The sequence below is a fragment of the Stylophora pistillata genome, chromosome 3 (genome assembly GCF_964205215.1).
Source record: "Stylophora pistillata chromosome 3, jaStyPist1.2, whole genome shotgun sequence".
In the NCBI taxonomy this organism is placed as follows: Eukaryota; Metazoa; Cnidaria; class Anthozoa; order Scleractinia; family Pocilloporidae; genus Stylophora; species Stylophora pistillata.
The window spans coordinates 18430001-18449340 of NC_142521.1; the positions used below are offsets into that span (position 1 = coordinate 18430001).

General features: G+C 39.6%; 3 protein-coding genes across 5 annotated transcripts in view; 2 read left to right on the plus strand and 1 right to left on the minus strand.

The window, feature by feature from the left end:
* Positions 1-7245, plus strand: part of LOC111342461 (uncharacterized) — a 9324-nt gene extending 2079 nt beyond the window's left edge. For 2 of the 3 annotated variants that reach the window (XM_088754032.1, XM_088754031.1), the window contains exons 4-7: positions 550-578; positions 1889-1966; positions 4655-4824; positions 5443-7245. In XM_088754032.1, the coding sequence (XP_088610158.1) occupies positions 550-578; positions 1889-1966; positions 4655-4824; positions 5443-6652 (1487 nt within the window). In that variant the 3' untranslated portion in view covers positions 6653-7245. The remainder of the gene's footprint in view (positions 1-549; positions 579-1888; positions 1967-4654; positions 4825-5442) is intronic. The other variant, XM_088754030.1, reaches the window with a different exon arrangement.
* Positions 7246-9075: 1830 nt separating this feature from the next.
* On the plus strand, positions 9076-11352 carry LOC148734868 (uncharacterized). Its single transcript, XM_088754029.1, has one exon. It carries the CDS (start codon positions 9171-9173, stop codon positions 11157-11159), a length of 1989 nt encoding a protein of 662 aa, XP_088610155.1. The 5' UTR covers positions 9076-9170; the 3' UTR covers positions 11160-11352.
* A 575-nt stretch (positions 11353-11927) lies between these two features.
* Positions 11928-19325, minus strand: LOC111342983 (uncharacterized). The gene is made up of 8 exons (XM_022950112.2): positions 19135-19325; positions 18815-18904; positions 17777-17986; positions 16844-16978; positions 16248-16311; positions 15822-15889; positions 14912-15006; positions 11928-14213 (listed from the first exon to the last, which is right to left on the minus strand). The coding sequence occupies exons 1-8, from the start codon at positions 19204-19206 to the stop codon at positions 14090-14092; spliced, it is 858 nt and encodes a 285-aa protein (XP_022805847.1). The 5' UTR covers positions 19207-19325; the 3' UTR covers positions 11928-14089.
* Positions 19326-19340: the final 15 nt, after the last annotated feature.

Consider the following 19340-nt stretch of genomic DNA (forward strand, 5'->3'; position numbering starts at 1 on the left):
TCTGATACTGTGGTAACAAGTGGAGCATAGAGAGGTTTCACACCTATTCGAGATTGGCGGCCATGTATGATGATAATTTGCTGCTTGGATTGAAGAGAAACCAGAACCGAAATAGGAACAATTGAAAACAACATTGTATACTAAATCTGAAAAACTGTTAGAATTTTGACAAAAACCAAATGCTAAATACAGAAAATCTGCAAACCGCAATGAACGCCAAAACTGGAAAAACCACAGAACCACAAAAATGGAAAAACTGATTAAAAAAAATAGCCAAAATGGAAAAATTTAAAATCCCCTCTTGAATGGAGTATAGGAATACACTAGTGACATGCAATTCATATAAAATTTTATTTCTCAGTACTTTTGAATATGTTGTGTACACAAGATTGTGGACAACTTAAAAATGTTTTGGCATCAGCTGACTTAGTTGTCCATGTGAGAATTAGGAGCCAGGATTCTTGGAAAGGACAAGAGTTGACTCTAGATGCATCTGAAATTCATATTCTTGTCATATGTTTAATGTAAGATGTTTTGTGTAATTTGCAGATACTGTCAAGGAATTCAAACTAACTTTGGTAAGAGGCTAGACTTAGGGAAATTAACTTAATCAATGGTGCTTGTGTGCCAGTTAGGACAGTGTTGTAGCTGAGGGAATTCAATGTCATTCAATGTCATTTAAGATTAGACTTTCTAGCTATAGTGACACCAAAACTCAGGATAAGAGTTCATCTGGCAATGTACATTAGAGAATTCTCTTGCCACCATGCAGAATTTTGCTGCTAAATTTTGGAAGTCTGGGCTTTTTTCTTATACAGATATAGAGAATACCCTGCATTTAAATTTCTCTAATGAAACTGTACAGTGTCCCAGACTTGATATGTTTGGATCATGCCAGAAAAAACTGGGCTGACTGGTACCCTTACATGGAAATTGAGGAAAAAAGCAAGAAAAGTTTTTCATTTTGCAGTTTGACTTGTGGAATTGTTTGGCCCTTCTTATCTCATATAGTTCTCAGTGAGTAGAAGTTGTTTCAAAGTTGTAAAATTTCAGGGCTATTTCGGTAAGGACCAACTGTAGTTCACAGCAATAGCTCATTTCATATAAATTTTATGAAAAGTCTTAACTGTAGGAGAAGGTATTATACATAGTGAAAAATGAAAAAAAAAAAATAAGAAGTCCATAAGGGTGGATAGGCTGCTGTTGGATAAAAATGCTACTTGCAAGGGCTCAGATGGGCTTTGATCTGGTATTTTGAGTGGTTTATTAACAGATTACTGCTCAGGCAAGCTTAGCGTGTGACCCAGGCCCCCTTTTTAAATACTAGTTGAGGCATAAAGCTGCAAAAGGCAGGGTATGACAAAGGAGGCCCTGAGGGCTGCTTTGCTGATACTGCAGCATCCATTAGAGTTACTCTGAGAAACAGGCAAAACTTTTGCACATTTTTGTTAAGAGTGTAGGCAAATGTGAGGCAAGTGAGAGGGCAGGCTTCTTATAAAAGGAAGAGCATAAAAAATATATATATATTTTTTTTATTTTGCACCCATTCCCTTTATAAGTGACTGAAGTTTGCTTCTGCTTAGATGAATATGCATTGAAGTGTATGCTGCTCTTTTTTCATAATTTGAATCTTTGAATTGAGATTTCTCTTTAAAACTCCATCAATTCTCTATTAAGTCATTAAGTAGTTTTTTTTTATTGGCAGAGGTGTCATAGCAATAAAAAAATACTACTTTTTCTGTACTTTAGAGTCAATATTCAAATTTCCAAAACATAATCATTATCACAAGACATCTTTAAGTGAACGTTTGATGTCCATTGTGCTATGAACAGCTGATGCTTACAAGTTTTTCAATATTCAAAACGCTTTTTTTTTTCTTCTCCAAAGCAACTCTTCAAACGGCTCACTCAGCAAGTTCGAGAAGTGAATCAGTGTATGAATCAGCAGAGAATCTACAGCTTCAAGGTATCACTTGTTTAAAGTTAAAGAACCTTTCCACATCTATATATTATCAATCTCAAATGTGTGAGCGATTATAATTTTTGTGTTGTATAAATACCTTGGTTGTGGGAGAAACTCGCTGTGAAGATCACATACGGTATATCTTTTAAGCACGATGTGATGTACTGTGTGGAATAGACCAGCTGAGGTTGTCAGTGGTTTGTCCTTCTATACGAAACACGTACAATTCGTACAGTGTTTTGGCTGATTTGCAATTTATCATGCGTATCATCACGTTTTGACGCTTGAGTTTGGTAAAACACCATCATACCATAGGATGTTATTTCCTCGTTGGAACTACGGTGTAACTTAAATTTCAAATTGCTTTGAATTAAAAAGAAATATCAAATCTGCCCGTTTGATACAAGAAATGTTTGTGTAAACAACTCAGACACCATGAGCCACTCTAACCTCTCTTCTGTTTTACCACCTGCATGCGTGTTATCAAAAGCCGCTACATGGAAGGTTCATTTGTTATTTGAATATTATTTTAAATTTGAAAATAATCTGAATTCTTTTTTTTTCGCCGTTCATCTACAAATCTAGATCTTCTAGTCTGAGCAAGCAAAGCAGTAACATACTGTTTGATAAAAGCCTTCGCATAACTTCTTTCTCTAAATAAATGTTGTGAATATTTTTGTCGGCATCCGTTACGGGAAAATGTTATTTCAGAATCGATAAAAGCCACATAGAAAGACATCATAGGTGAGATCAACCTATCTAAACTAATGCCAAATAATTTTAGATTTTATAAGTTACAAGATGAATTTGAATTTCTCTACTCCCGGTATCAAAAAACGTTTTCCGTTGTATGCATGTATTTTGGCATGTATTTCAACTCAAGCCGGCTTGGATGTAAGCGTTTATTAAAAGATTTTTAAAAATTGTCTTGTTAACAGCACGTATCTCAAATTGTAAAAATCGTATTTAGATTTATGTCGGGTGTCTTCATAAAGATTGTTATCAGATGAAAAATACATGCCTTTCTCCTAGTAATATCACGGATTGACAACTTATACTGTAGGGTTTACAGTTTCTTCAAGTTATGTTTAAGCGTGCGCACTTCACAGACAAAAAAATTGTTTGCATCTGCGTTATATTACAATGCCGCTATGTGTTGAGAGTTAATGATTTAAACGTTTGTATTCTTCGAACGAGTCAAGGTGCGCTCCAGTGAGAAAAAGAATTCGCAATGACTGTCCGCTTGTTTCTTCTGCCTTTTGAAAGTCGGAAATGTTCTAATCAATTGTGTAAATCTAGCGAGCTAACTCGAGTTTCTCGCGTGCAAAGTTGCATCTCAGTTGCCTAAGCAACCTTCCGTCTGTAGCTAGCATGTACTTATGCCTTGAGTGAAAGTTAACTTGAATTGTTTGGAACGCCATACATTATGCTGAATTCAAATGTTTGAATGGAATGGCTTTTTGATTTCGTTCCGCTCCATTACTTATTTGGCACCGGTAAGGCCTGTTAAATTCTTCTATTTTTCCTCCGAAGATTATTTTCAATTCATCATCAGTACCATTGGTTTGCCAGCCTTTGTATGTTCATTTTTATTTGAATTGAATGATTCTTGCTCTCTCATTTGGCAAACTGCCATTTACTTTAAACTTATTTCAACTCGAAGACTCCTTTTTGAAATTTATGGATTTAATAAGAAACATTGTAACTAGTAGTTTAATGTTTTTTTCCTTCCGGCTCCATATTTTGACTCAAGCTGATTGGCGTTTCTCGAAAATCTCAGGAACAACAGGGTTCGCACGCGTCTTGAAAACCCTTGAATTTCAGGAGGCCGATTTCAAGGCCTTGAAAGTACTTAATTTCGTTTTGGGTCCTTGAAAGTCCTTAATTTTTTATTGAACAACATCGAAAAATATCTGCTTTTGTTTTGCACCATCAGTAAACCCAAAACATAGATGTCACGACAGCAACATTTTTCTTCGTTTTGAGATAAAATTGTCATTACAAAAATTCCTTGAAATTTCTAAGTAGGGTCCTGGAAAGTCCTTGAAAAGCCCTTGAATCTTTGGCCTGAAAAAGTGTACGAACCCTGGAACAATCACAGTTTACACGGAAAGGTATGGGCAATGCTTGTTCGTTTGCTCCATGAATTTCAGTAATTGGTTTGAACCCAAGAGATGACGTCATTGCGTAGTGAAAATGGTACGGAGAACTGAGGACTGTTGTGGTTAGCACAGACCGATATTTTGACAACTTTAGCGTATCTTATCATCAGAGCCAAGTGCAGAGTTTGTCAGTCGAGTGTTAAAAAGTCTGATTGGTGCAAACCGATCGGTCAGTTTTCCTTAAGTTATCAGTTTTAACGCATAGGTATCGTAAGTCGGTCGTGATTAGTCATTTTCGAGCCGTCGGTAAAGTTAGGTCGGAGTGGCACACTAACTGAACGGTATCATAAGTCGTTTGTATGGCGCTGGTAGTTGTTTATGTCTGTGGAGGGGAGTTAGTTAAGTTGGTAAACTAGGTTTCTAGAATCATTCAATAAAAGTAGCTAGTGCTGTTGGTTAAAATACTGTATGTGCGATATACCCAATGTTTAACCCCAGAACGCTGCTTGGTTGCAAATGACTATTTTCAAAAGTTGAATTGAAAGAATTTTCAAAGATTCCCTAAATGTGTCCGCGTCATCCTCCACAGCACCACATGAACAATGAGGGTATAGCAAGCCCTGCTCTTTGCCGTAGTCAGCTGGCAGCAGCCATGAGTAAGAGAGAGATCCCTGCCACTGAAGCTCCATATGAACCGTGTAACGACTTAGGACCAACCTGTGCTAGCTACCTTACAAGACCCTGCAGTCGACATGACAGGTATGCAGTACAAAGTTAGCGATACATTCTCGTAACTCCATGGTAAGACCTCTACAACATTTTTCCGAGCCCCGTCATGAGTAGGTCCATTCTCCATACTGTTCTTCATACTTTTCCTATGGTGTTGTCAATCAAAAGTTGCTTTGTTGGTGATCATTTCCGCTATTCTCGTGACCTTAATGTGTGAATTGGGGAGATACAATAAATATATTTTATTAACCAAGCGCGAGGGCCGTACTGGGAGAATATCGGCCCGAGGTCTTGACAGTACGGACCGAGCGCAGCGAGGTCCGTACAAAAAAGACCAAAGGCCGATATTCTTCCAGTACGGTCCCGAGCAAGCTTGGTTATTAAGAGATTTATTATACGACTGAAGTTCGAAGGGACGCAAGTGCGGTATCATTCGGGACCATTCGGGACAATGCACGGTGCAATACTGGGAGAATATTACCGGCAATAGAGCATTTTGATTGGTTGATTTTAGTTATTGGCCCTCTGACTGCCCGAGTCGTGAAATAAGGAGAAATTAGATGCTAGTCACTCTTACATGGTCAAAGAAGAAATTGAATTCTTATTTTGCCTGTTTAGGGAACTGAATTCATTTTCATTTTACTCCAGCAGTCCATCCCCTCCACGCCGTTCTTCATCCGCCTCTCCCTCCCGTACTTCTCCTTCTCCGACTCTACGTCCGTCTTCTCGCACTAGAACCAAACGCGCGGGGAAAAGTGCAGATCCCAAAAAACTCCGACAGCAATTGGCCGAAGTTGATGCGAGGGCAAAGGAAGAATGGGAGAAAAATGATCCTCAGTTCGACGAATTGTTTGTCCCAGAGGAACTGGCCATGGAGGACCTGCTATTTAGGTTCCATGACCCTTATCCGGAAACGTGGGTCGAAGAGACTGTTGAAGACGTGTGCTTTCAAGGATCAAAAAAGAATGATCTGTTCATGCACAGATTACAAGAGCTGGAAAATCTGAGAGAGGAAACTGTTTTGTGGGAAATATACAAAGAAGAGAAAGTTGAAGCTTCAAACTCGGCAAAAGGAATATCGAACCGAGTTTTATTCGGTGGAAAATATAACTCGAGAACTCAATCTGCGAAAGTCAGCGCACCCCAGTTGTACCGAGCGAAATCTGCCGTCAATAGATTGAGGCGAACTTCATCGGCGGGAAAGAATAGTTTGTCCAATAATGGGATTTCCGCTTCGGATGATGGATCGGATAGCGTACAAACTTTCCGTAACAGTGGATACCAATTAGGTATTTCATTTGTTCCTGGCTCACTTTATCCCAAGGCAAGACCTCCGCCAAAGAGTCGAACTCATTCATCTAGCATGAAATCTAACGGGGACAACAACTCTAGAAAGTTCCATAGCGCGTCTGCGCACACGCACACGATCGGCAAAAAACCACCCGTACCCAAATCACCACCTTGCGAAGCGTGCCATCCAAGGCCAGCAGTTTCTCTAGGGTCTACATGCGCCAGCCCGCGGGGTGTGGCTACCTCGTATCATGCCCTTCGCAGTCAGTACGCACTCAAGGCTTCGGAATGTTATGACATTGTGGAGTTAGCGAGGACGTTTGAACCGCCTTGCAAGGCTCATTTTGTAAAAGCGAAAGCAAAAGCGAAGTTAATTGACTCTGATGTCGATAAGGCCTTAAGTAAGGGTTTATCCCCTGGTAAAAGTTACTCCTCTCAAAGGAGAATATCTTTGACACGATTGACTCCCGATGAAAATTTGACAGTAAGAGGAACCAGTCCCCGGAACATAGCATCACCGTCTAGGGGCCGATGTAAGTCCGCTAAAAAGGGGGCTAAGAGAAGGTGACGGGGTTTAAAGAGAAATCCATAAAGGGTCATTGAGTGCGTGAAAGTAAAACAAATAATAACAAAATACTGGTAATGAAGCGTTACAAGAGACTACAAACTGCTAACGTTTTAATCTCTCGAGTGATATTGTGTGACTCACGGTGCTGTCACTTTCGATAGCGATGTTTCGACGGCACACTGCGAGTCTTCCTCAGGCCATAGGATCGACTGGTGCGTCTTCTTGTGAACCATTAAGCTCACTACGAATCGCAGCTGTCAAGTACCAACCAGTCACAGCTTTGCGATGGGTGGGTGGGAAGGTGGACTAGCTCGAATGGTTCGTATGTTCCATTGTAGTCCTTCCCCACTGCAAATTAATGCAGTGAAAATGGAGTAAATTAGAATTAATGCAGAAAGTCGTCGCTAACTTAAATTCCGTTCACTCGAACTCTCTGCTTACCCGAAGTGAAAGCCATTTTCCTTGCAGATAACTTTTCAGCAATCCGCTTCAGGTAACTCGAACTTATTTTCTCCTTCAGTTGTTAGAGTCAGCCGGTTCTCCTGTGTTGAATAATTTAAAACATCCTATTGATTAAAAACTTTTGCATTGGAGTGCATGTGTTTTTTCGTCTCTAGCCAATATTAACATCTAATTCACGGCTATGCGATTCGCACATGAATATTTACTTATCGTTTCTTCGAAGTTTTGACTTTAAAATGTTTCAGAAAATAGCGAGGACTGACAAACTCAATGCAGTTTTCAATTCGTGATCTAAGCATAGTGGAGAAACGAGTTACCCAAAATGACAATGTTCCATTTACATCTGTACCACCCCTCTCATGGCTTTGCTTCTTATTTACGAGGTTCCGCCGCGCAAATTTTAATCAAAACAATCACCTCAGAAATGACCAAATCTTGTATCCGTTTTCATCATTAATAGCCTAAGTAACGTATCTTAAAACTTCTACGTCTAGACTTTACTTTCCCATATTCCTAAACATAAAAACTCGAACCTAGGTAGGAAAGAAACTTTCCAGTGCGGTTTATCTGTGGAGAAATCGCATATGCATGTAGTCCAATTCAAAATATATAGATAATAATACACGTTCAACTCAATGGTGGGATATTGATTGACCGCGAGAAAAGCTAAGAAATTCCATATCCATAAGAGTCATGTATTATTTTTCTTTTAATGTATAGACACCATAGGCCTTTACCGACAGAAGAAATCTGTCTGCTCAGGTGCACCGATCCGAATAGGTCGGTGGCAAATCTTCCAAATCTTTTCGTTCTCAGCCGAGTGAAATTATCAATGCGAAAGCGCAAGTCACTATCTCTTTTTCTCTCCGTGTTTTGTTGTTTTCCTTTCGGTTGTCGCAAAATTTTGAGTGTCACTGTCTATGAACGATAAGAATCTTTCAGTGTTGTCAGTAGTCATAATCAGACAAAATTTCGACAAAGGACTTAGGATTGAGAATGGTGATTGGTGAACGCTTCGCCAAAGGCGAGTGGCATGTCAGCAGCTGATTGGCTATATCAACCACACGTAAAAAAATGTAATTTTACACGTGTATAGTTGAAGCTTTTGTTAAGGCTGGAAATCCTTTTAAACCTCTGCAAACAATAAAACTAAATTATTTACCATTTAAGGAATGTCTAGTCAGGTCAATTCAACAGGTCTGAATCAACAGTGGGTAGCTGAAGTTCGATTTTCGGTCGATGAAATTTGAACTTTGTAAGTATCTGCAAGGTCCAGAAGAACAGAGGGAAACTGTCGAAAACGGCATAAGATTTCAAGCAGAGAACGTTACAATAAAAAAAATGATAAAAAAGTTAAAGAATTTCAGGGAACAGGTGGAAAATGCACTATTTAAACAAGTGTGAAACATTACAATGTATTGTTACAAACGATTCAATAAAGACTAGACTGATACTAACAACTTGAAAGGCTAACGAATTGAAAACCTTTTCTATCATAATCGATAAGGGATCATGGGTGGTTTACTTTTCCTAAAAATATGAAAAATACTATCTTGGCATTTCGAATTGAAAACATTTCGACCTTGCAGGGATTTACAAAGTTCACATTTCATCGACTGATGACTGACATTTTTTCGCAGGTGCTGAATTCATTAAATCGGATAGCCTTCGTCGAATTCTTGACCTCAATTAACTTGTAATTTGTTGACCAATTAGACCGTGATATGGAAAGTAATTTTTTAGACCACCTATTCTAAATGAAAATTTATTTACAGAAGTACTAAACGAAAAGATTTTTTTCCAACTTTTTTCTTTAGATTAGTTTGTGTTGTTTTTTTTGTTTTGTTTTGTTTTTTTCATTTTCTCCGGATAAGCGGACTCCTCTGTATCGTTTTGTAAAAATTACACCACTGATGCCACATGCAGCACGACTTAGTCATTTTAAATAATTTAAAACTGATAGATGAATCAAGAACAAGATTGAGTCATTTCAGTCAAACGTTTCCATTCTATTGACGACCATCGAACAGGGAAAAAGGGTTTTCCAAGCACTGTCATGCTGTATTTGTTACTGGTTTTCGCTACCCTCCTATCATCAGCCACAGCGCAGAATCAGAATTCGGTCGTTTCGACAGTCCTCTGCGATACTTATTTGAGTCACAAACAAGTGAACTTCCAGATCGACATTCACTTTAAGAATGGGAGAAGGATCACCGCCACGTTCACCGGAGACAATTCCAAGAAGTTAACAAAATCCTTGGATGAAAAGGTTCCCCACGCGAATATAAATTTCGTGAAAATCTCCAGTAACATGCAAGAAATTTGTTTTTACGCCCTGGTCATCGATACGGTCTCGTTCATCGACATGCCCATGGTCTTCAAGGCTTCTTGTGAAAGGGGTGACGATCTCTGTCAACAGTTTGATTCTAAGATAAACCCAGCACGTGTTTGTCAACATATACTCACCAACTTCTTAAAGAAGAAGCATGTAATCGCGCCTGATGCGGAGCCTGACTATTCAGGAAAAGAATTTGAAACGCCAGAATATGACATCAGAGGGGACATGGCGCAAGCGGCGATAACCATCGCCGAAGGGTTAGCGGAGGGGGCCAGGCAGTTTGATAAGAACAGGGAAAAGATGTCAAAAGTCCCCAAGATCGCAAACGTCCTTGGCACCTTGGCAAAATTTTTAAAAGCAGCCGGACCATTGTTAAACACTTTTGGTGGCGTCACTTCCATTTTAACTATAAACCTGACACCAAATCCCTTTGACGAAATGGTTGGATACATGAAGAAGGAGTTTGATGAACTTCACCGTCGACTTAACCGCATGACAAAAGAACTCGTAAATGAAATCGTAAAGCAAGGCGCATTGAATAGAATGGCGAACAAATTGGATATCATTCGTTACTCAATGAGGGACTACGGTACCATGATCAACAGTCTTTCAAAGCACAACGTCTGTGGAGTTGATGAACTCCTGGAAAATAGCAAAGTGAAAGTATTTTGGAGAGACTACATAGCGCGTGACACAAAACAGAGGTTAGTGGACCTGATAGAAGTGGAGGGGGGAGGTATTCTGGGAACTCCGTCACTGCTAGATCCTTATATGCGGGCGCATTGCATTTCCAGTCCACTGAAAGTCAAACGATTCATGAAAGAAGTCACAATATACGCCATTCATGGCACACGGGCTTACATGGCTTACAAAACTCTCGAATGCCTGAAAAACGGACAGGATAACTGTGAAATAAATATTATAGACTTGGAAAACGACTTTGCTAAAAAACTCTACCTGTTGTTGAACAAAGCAAACGCCCTGAGGATTGCAGTCGATGATAGCGCCAAGGGACTTTATTTAGAATTTAAGGAAAAATACTTTGAAATGAAGAAACAGTCGGAGGAAAAATATCGGGGGAATAGGAGAGGTCTGTACAGCAAGAAACAAAAAAGTTTCTTTTTTAATGCATTCAGAGACGAATTCTTCCATAGGCTTTTTGATCGAGATGGTTGGGCCCGGAGTTGTATCATTGACGCTAACGACAGGTTAGTACTGGCTCTGGTGGCACAATCTAACGCCACATTAGAAGCCCAAGACTTTTTACCATGGAATTTAGACGGGCGGTCCATCCGATTCGACCACGCAGATATGAAAGTGAAGAACACTCCAAATGCAGACGCCCTAAAAAAGTTCCCTGAGGATGCAAGTGATATCAAATGCGACGATAGTCTTCCCATGCGTGATATCTCTCCTTGCAGAGCCAAAGCCTCCGGTACCAAACCGAACCCTGCACAAGATCCGTCCGACCGCATTGTTTACCTAGAATACAATCCGAAGGTTGACCGCCTTCATGTCACCATAAAATCACTTGACGTGTACAACAAACCAGATTATGATACCGGCTCTAAACCAATCAAGTTAGGTTGTTGGTATGGCGAGAGTGATTACGGGAAGTACGAGTGTCCACGTAAAAAGGGAATGATCCGATTCTTAGAGAAACCAAAAGTCCGTTATTTTGCAATCATAGACTGCAACTCAGATTGAATGCTTTTTTGTTTGTGGACCAACCGCGAAGCCTGAAAATTTGCGGTTTAAATGTTTTCAGATGTCCTGGAATCAAAAAAGTAAGTTCACGCGCAAAAAGTTTGCGCGAAATTATCCGCTAGGTCGATGAAAAATTCACCACCTTAAGCCCACCAAGAAACTTTAATTAAAATACACAAGAAGTAGTTGTTTCCTTTTGCCCTTATTATGCTGTTGCGCCAGTTTTTGTCAGCCTTAAGGTTCTACTGAGGACTATGGAATTCAGTGAAATATTTTTTTTCAATTGAGCAGAGTGCTGGCGAAATGTTTTCTCCAATAAAATAGAGTGCTAACCATAATATAAAACAGCAAATAATTACACACAAGATTCTGTTTCCTTCTACTTGTTAACGTTCTAAGGGTTCGATCGGGAATCGTTAAAATTGGTTCCCAGAAAGCTTCAGCCATCTCAAACCACAAACACCTGTTCGGCAAAACTTAAAAAAACCGTTCAATCGCAGAGAAACCTCCCAAAAAGTTGTCATACTTCACTAGCGTCTTTCCCTTAGAAAGATCACCGGTCATTCACCGTTGCCAAAATTTGAAACAGAACAGTTCTGCTTTACTGTTTTTAATGGTTAGAGGCCGAATAGAAATGAATGTTCCCCTTTGTGAAAGGTTAAGTATCTGGTTATTCATACCGGTCAACTAATTTTCCAATTATCTTCGGCAATCAACGAGCCGTATTTTAATTCGATATAGTTGCTGGGCAATAAAGAGAGAGTGGTCTTCGCGAGCATTTGCGTTTATTTTTAACTCGTTGCATACGCGTGCTGTAGAAAACGTGTTATTTTGAAGACTCCATGTGCAAATACGTCACTCACTGCGGTGGAAATGGTGACGTCACGATAAAGTATACCATTGTGAAAGGTTTGAGGTTCGATTCCTGAAGGTGACAAACTTTGAATGTTTTTTTTCAATTCGATAATGTTTCATTTCCTTGTTTCCCTTTTCCGCTCAACATCATTATGTGTAAATGTTTTTAGTCCCCTTTAATGCTATTGGCGGAATAATAAAAAAAAGTTACTTAAGAACAAAAACCTGTTAGTCAGCGGTAGAGCATCAGAGCGCAAAAATCTAATGGTCTGAAGTTCGTTTCCTTATGAGAACTCAGATTTGTTTTCTTTGTCCCACGCTTGTAAAACGACGAAAAAACGAAAATCACCTTTCTATATATCATCAACGAACCCCAAAAGGTTTACCATCTTTCTTACTAGCTGGATTCCTTCGCAGCCTCCTGCAGTTGAAAATCGCGAGGAAGCTATGAGGAGAGTACCGCAATGAATAGTAACCGTCTTACTAACATTTGAAGACATCCTTTGTTGTACTGTCATTACACATTTTCCCCATCCACGATTAAGTCTTTTACAAGCGTAGCGTTATTCGTCACTGTTCTTAAAAGAAATCATTTCAATTTTACACGAAGAGGAACGCATAGACAACATTCGTATTCCCCGACGGTCCTAGGACGAGTAGGCCCTGAGCATGAATGCGAGGCTGATGCGGGGAGTTGAGGAGACTTCTAGTGTTGAGGAGACTTCTAGTGTTTATGTAGTGATTTCTTCGATTTCGCGTAAAAAAACGCCGAAACATCATTCTTATGCCTACAACTGTACCAACAGCGAGGCTAAGAAAAAGAACCCAATCAAATACCCCAAAGTTGCAAATGTTACTTTCCACTGTTGTCAACAAATGACGAAAAAAAACAGTACGCTCCTGGGATAAGTGGACAGGAAAGACGTCCACGGTGGATCGCAGCATGTCGGCTGGAAAGCCTAAATGTCACAAGGCATACTCGTATATGCTCTAAACACTTTGTAGGAGGGTTAGGGCCAACAAAGGCAAACCCTGTTCCGACGATATTTGATTTTCCTAAACATCTCCAACGAAAAGAAGTGAAACGTGAAACAACGCCAGGATCCGCAGACGAGACGTTTGAAGAATGCTTCCACGAGAAACAGAATTCAGAAGGCAACTAAGTCTGACCAATCGAAGATTAGAAACCATCTGTATTTCTGGATTTCGGATTAAACCATCTCTTGTAACCAACTTCGCATTCACAACATCACCTATGGACTCACAGTCGTCGGTCAATTCGAGAGCAAGTTCGTGGGCTTTTCGGTCAGTTGACTAATTCTTACTTCTTTCAGTTGGAGACAGATATTCCTCGAGCCTGCAGGTATTTTTTAAGCTCTGGAACCTTTCAGTAATTAAAATTTACTTCCATTTCTGCCAAACCGGTCATAACTTTCTTGTATTTCGCGGTCATTTTTCCCCGCATTAGCCTCGCACTCACACGCAAGCGCTTACTCGTCCCAGGGCCGTCGGGGAATACGAACATTGTCTATTCTTTTCAATCAATTGACAGGACCTCATCATCATCATCATCATCATCATCATCATCATCATCATCATCATCATCATCATCATGTTTATTTGTTCAAGCAGGTTGAATTTATCGGCAACTGTATAAGCTGATGTGGACCTGCTGTTTTCCCACCCAACCCACCCCAGGGGAGGACATCCAGCACACAGTAATCTCGTGCGTGGGAAATTAACGTCTCTTACCCCTCACCCTTTAAGAGACGGGACCTCCGGCTTTGCGTCCTATCCGAGAAGACGAAACAATGTGAGTGAAGTGTCTTGCTTAAGGACTCAACGTTAAGCCCCAGCCAGGACTTGAACCCGGGCCGTTTAACCCAGAGTCCAGCGCACTGACCACTGGACTACTCACGCCTCACCTACTTCATCTACGACTTTGTCACGAGTTTTGTTACTAGAAGGGTTTCGAAAGTAGTGCAGCAACTTTCCAGATCAACCAGAGAACAAGACTCTCCGTGGAATCAGTGCCTTAAGACAAGTTTGAGTAGTTTTGAATCCTTTTTGCTGGTCTAATACATTAGAGTGCGTCCTCCATATCTTTTCCTCAAATGAGTTGACCTCGATCCGTAACCGCCGGAGACATTCTCCTCTTCCTCGCGCGACCCAATATTGCTGTACTGCGGATAATCGACGCTGAAACAAATCCGAAAAAAGCAGCTCAAACTAGGAAACTGTGTGAGAGACCATAGACCGCATGCAAATATGGCTGACTACTTGGTAGGCCCGGGTCGAGTTGTACAAAAGCGAGGCCATTCAGTCCTACAGGTTTTTTTTTCCTTTTGAAAACGCAGCTCTTGATTAGCTATGCGCCGTTGTTGATATAATTATATTCTGTTCTATTACGCTGTGCCCACGAGCTATTGTGTTCCTGCATACCAACAAGAGGGAGGAAAACCTTTCACAAGAGAGAAGAGTTCATTTTTTGAGTTGTCCCGTTTGCACACGAAGAGAAAACAGAAACGAAAATCTTCTGAAAAACGATAAATATCTGATTTTCCCATGCCCATTTTGTCCTGCGTTTGTGACACGGTAACCTTCAAATTTCTTATTCAACGACGAAGCTCAAAATTCGACGCTCTTCTTACCCCATCTCCGATTTCACCCTGACATTAGTATTCAATTTCTTTAAACTGTTCTCTGCACATTTCCTTTGATACTAGCAGAGAGAATGTGTTTAACAATCAGGAGCTTCTTGAATTGGTGATTCTTTCCTTTAATCTCATGACCTTTATATTTGATTCAAGGGTGATACTGTGGGGAGAAATTAGAAGCCGGTCACTCAAAGGCGTTAAAGATAAGTGTATTGCCTGAGATCGTTCATCCATACTTACTAATAGTAGTCCCAAATAGCATAGTAATAAACGATAAGAGCCATGAAGAAAAACGGCGTTACCACTGCATAGAAGACAACTTTCCACGGAGAAATCTGAAAAAAAAAATCGTTAAGTACTCTCATGCAATGCCACTTATTTTCCCATCTGGACATGCTCTTCAGTCTCTTTCATAGTCTTTCCGGCTTGATTAACTCCGCAGTTTGACACAGCGTTCAAACGTCGGGCATGCGCGAGAGAATCAATTCTCGCCGACCGCGCATCTATTTCCCGCGCAAAATTTTTAAAGGAACACATAGGAAACAACCGCTGTCTTGCAAAATAGGCGAAATAAATTATAAATATTCTTAGAATCTGTAAAAGGAAACAGATGTGGGGAGAAGGTAAGCTCGAAACTTCTCGAACCGAAGCTTAGTCAAGTATGGGTCACCTGTTAATTTACCATTCTGTTTTGAACTTTACCACAACAGTCACATGATTCTAAAACACCGTGACTTGCTAGCTTGTGTGGTTGTTTGCAACTCGTGTGAGACAACTTCGTTCTGAGAGCCTAAAAAAACGCCACTCACCTCTCAAACTTATCTTTATAGCCAAATATTACTATTATTCTTCCCTCTTTCTCTTACTTTTCAATGTATATTAACTTCTATTAATAGTGTGAAAGTTCAAAAGTTCAAAGTCATCACAACGTTACCATATGCGCAGACGTTTAACCGCTGTGTTTCTGGCACTCCACTGTCGTATACTTTCATCTACCTACCTTACCCCATCCATTATGGCTACACTGATCCTTTGTGTCTTTTTTTTTTTTTTTTTTTTTTTTTTTTTTTTCATAACCACAGTGTAATAACAAGTTTGCATGTTTACTATAGATCCAAACAACAATGATCAAAACATTTTCTTAACTTACTTCACTGGATGGTAACTCCCAATAATCCTTGCAGTTTAATAATGAACATGTGTTGCTACTGATCTCCTCTATAAGCAGAAAAACATGAATTAAGAAAATGAACAACATTTGAGCACTGTCCTAAGAAGTCACTCATTTTTTTTTTCCAGCTCGATATAGCCTTTGTACCAGCTCGATATAGCCTTTGTACCTGCATAGTTTAGAGGTTCTGAAAAGCAGGAAAATCTGAGATGACTCTTGGTCATAACGCACAGACCTTACGGCGCTCTGTCCTTAGGTTATAACCGTGAGCCAAATATTTTCCAGTAGGACCCTTCATTCAGTCAGTGAGTACATAGTTTTTATCTGTGGACCAATCAAACTTGTATGAAGATAATGAAGTATGTACCACAATGTTTGTGTGAATGTAAAGAGCAGGCAGCTCACCAAATAGTTTGAATTCCTCCTCAACTGATAGATTGCCCTTAGGAAGGCAACTTCGCATTAAAGCCTGCAATGATAATTAAAAAAAGAGATCAGCTATCAGCTCTATGTAAAATAGTTGCATAATTGGTGTTATCACATAGATGGAGGTTTAGTCTTTAAAAGAACAGTTGTCGGTGATGGCATGATCACACTGTGACAACCTGAATATGAGTCATCTTTAGAGTCAAATTAAGAGTTTTTGTCAGTTGAAAGTATTGTATCTGGTTTGTGGAAATTTTATCGCCAATGTTTGCTTCTATTTCAGTGACTGTTAGACTCAAATGAAGACTCAATTACAGAATCATACAGTGAAATTACAGCAAGATTTCTTATTTCTTCTCACTAACTGCATCTTTGAGAAACCTGTGCAACTGCAAACACAAGAGTTGATCCTTTGACTTCTAATAGTAGCATCTTAATTGTTAAGCAAATTCTCCTTGTCAGCACCTTAGGAAATGGATAGAGAACAGTATGGAGAATATGTGCACTGATGTTCGGATGTACGGGGTTAAAGTCGAACAGCTAACTTCCCACACACAAAAAATATTCCAGATAACCTCACATCTCTTTTTGCGAACAGTTAGTTTGTTTTCTTTGCACAGTTTCTTTTCCCAAAAGTTGTCTTTTCCCTGGTTTCTGAAAACATCACATCTGAAGATGTCACAAAAATCAGCTAGACACACTGTAGAACCCTACATGTAAGTAAAGGTAGAGAAAGAAAAACAGCTCCAGTTAAGTCAGTGCACTGAATGTCATCGCTAACTTTACTGACCATGTACAACAAAAGATTCAATGATGGGTAATGTACATTTTGTACCACATTGCAGCAGTCACAATTGCATACCAGAAATGAGATAGTGCTTCATTCAGGAAGATTTATGAAACAATCCAATTTCTATCATATTACTTAATTTCCCATGCATGAGATTACTGTGTGGTGGATCTCCTCCCCGAGGTGGGATGGTGGGTACAAAGGGGTTAGGTGTCAATTGGGATGAAAGTTCTGTTCCTTTCTCCTGCTATTCCCATGGAAAATAAACTCAATTCTTAAATTCCTAAATTGCAGAAAATGAGGCAAGCCCAAGCTCTCCATGATTCAGTTTTTTGCGTGTACATATATTTATCATGTATAGCAAACTAAGGTAATGTCTATTTATGAACCAAGTGGCCCATCAGACCAGCACTTAACTCTAGTTTCCATAGCATGAAGTGACTAGGAGTACTTTTACTCCCCTCTGGATGGGATGCTAGTCCATCACAGGGTTACCCCCCAGCATTAAATACCTGAGTGAAGAGATGCACTGTGTCTTGCCTAAGAACACAACACAATGCCCCCCACCAGGGCTTGAACCTGGACCAGTTAATGCAGAGTCCAGCACACTAACTAGTTGACCAAATAATATCTACATTCCAAGTCCCAAGCTCAAACAAAACGATGCTGTAGTGCATCAAGATCCCACTGCAATAAAATATAGTATACTCAAGATTACCTTCAGTAACTGGTCACCATGTCTGTTATCGAAGTGTAAGTCAAGATAATGTTCAGAGTAGAAAGCCTTGCCACAGAAGTTGCACACCCATTTTGAGGCATACTCCTGTATTTTATTTTCCTCTTGAACACTGTACAAATCTCTGGAGGAGTGCAGTGGACATTTTATGTGGGGTTCTTGGTTCTTGACTTGGAATGCATTATAGAATTGCTGCAAGGAAAAACATTGGAAAGGACATATGAAACTTGAAGGGTTTCCAAGGCTGTGCTCCAAGAAAAAATGAAGGGAGCCCAGTGCTCTAACTTTGAAATCCAGGGTGCCTGCCATATGTTTTTTTTTTGAAAAAACTAAGATTCCTGAGTCGCCCAAGCGAAAAGTAAGGCGCCAAAGGCCACCAGCCCATATTTCTGGAATACAGGTAAACATTTTTTTTCTTCTTCTTGTTGCAATTGTCATTGCTCTTATTTTGTGTTTTGGCTGATGTCTGATTTCTCTGAAGGTTAAGACAGTTTATAGAACATGTTTCATAACCCATAATTTTTAAAATTTCTTTCCAACTATATTTTTACTGCAAAAAAAAAATCAAAACAAATTTGCAAGAAAAATCAGTTTCACCTTAGCTAAAAGTTGTTTCAAGATCAAAACCTTGATAGTGATAAGTCCACAAAATAGGTAACATTTGATTTTTACCACAGTTGGCAGTAATGTTTGAATTGTTGTCGACAACAGTACAGACAATGCTGCTTACGTCAATGTATCACCTGATATACAACACACTGAAAAAATTACATTAACTGATGTCAATATTGTGGTAAAAAACAAATCGACAGCAGTTCAGCATGGTCTGTACTCTTATTGACCACAATAATCATCATCACAGTGATCAAATTTTGTTGCGGACTCACTTTGCTACGCCTTGTGAGTCAACAACAGTTTGACCACTGTGATGATGAATATCATCATCGATAAGAGTACACTGAGACCATGCTAAACCACCATTGATTTGTTAAATAATCCTATTAACTCTCTCGAGCTTACCTCTATCAACTGATTCCGCACAATCCGGGAGAGGGGTCTAGAACAGTGATTATGGGGATTTGTTGTCTGTATACAATGCATGAGCTGAAACTAAATGGAATGTCCATTGAAAGTTTACAATTCATTATTAAAAATTACCCTAATTTTTAAAATCACTGCTTTTGCAGAAGACCACCTTAATCTCTACTTTGAGTGGAACTACATCACATGTAGGCATGGGCTCCTGACGTTAGAAACATCAGAAGCGAAATAACCGTCAGAATATGTTTTCTCGTGCAGACAATTGCGTGAAAAGCATAATATACATGGATAAAACTTACAAAGAACGCGCTCGCTAAATAATAAAGCAGAATGATCCATGATCTTAAGAGCTTATTTTTGTGGAAAACCATTGATTTCTTCAATAAATATCCGTATTTCTGATCCCCACAAGCAGTTCTCAAAACATGTCAACTGCTCCTTTCAGTCCAAAAACACCGCCATTTTCAAAACAAACGCCCGCACATCTACCTTTCAGTGGTCAACA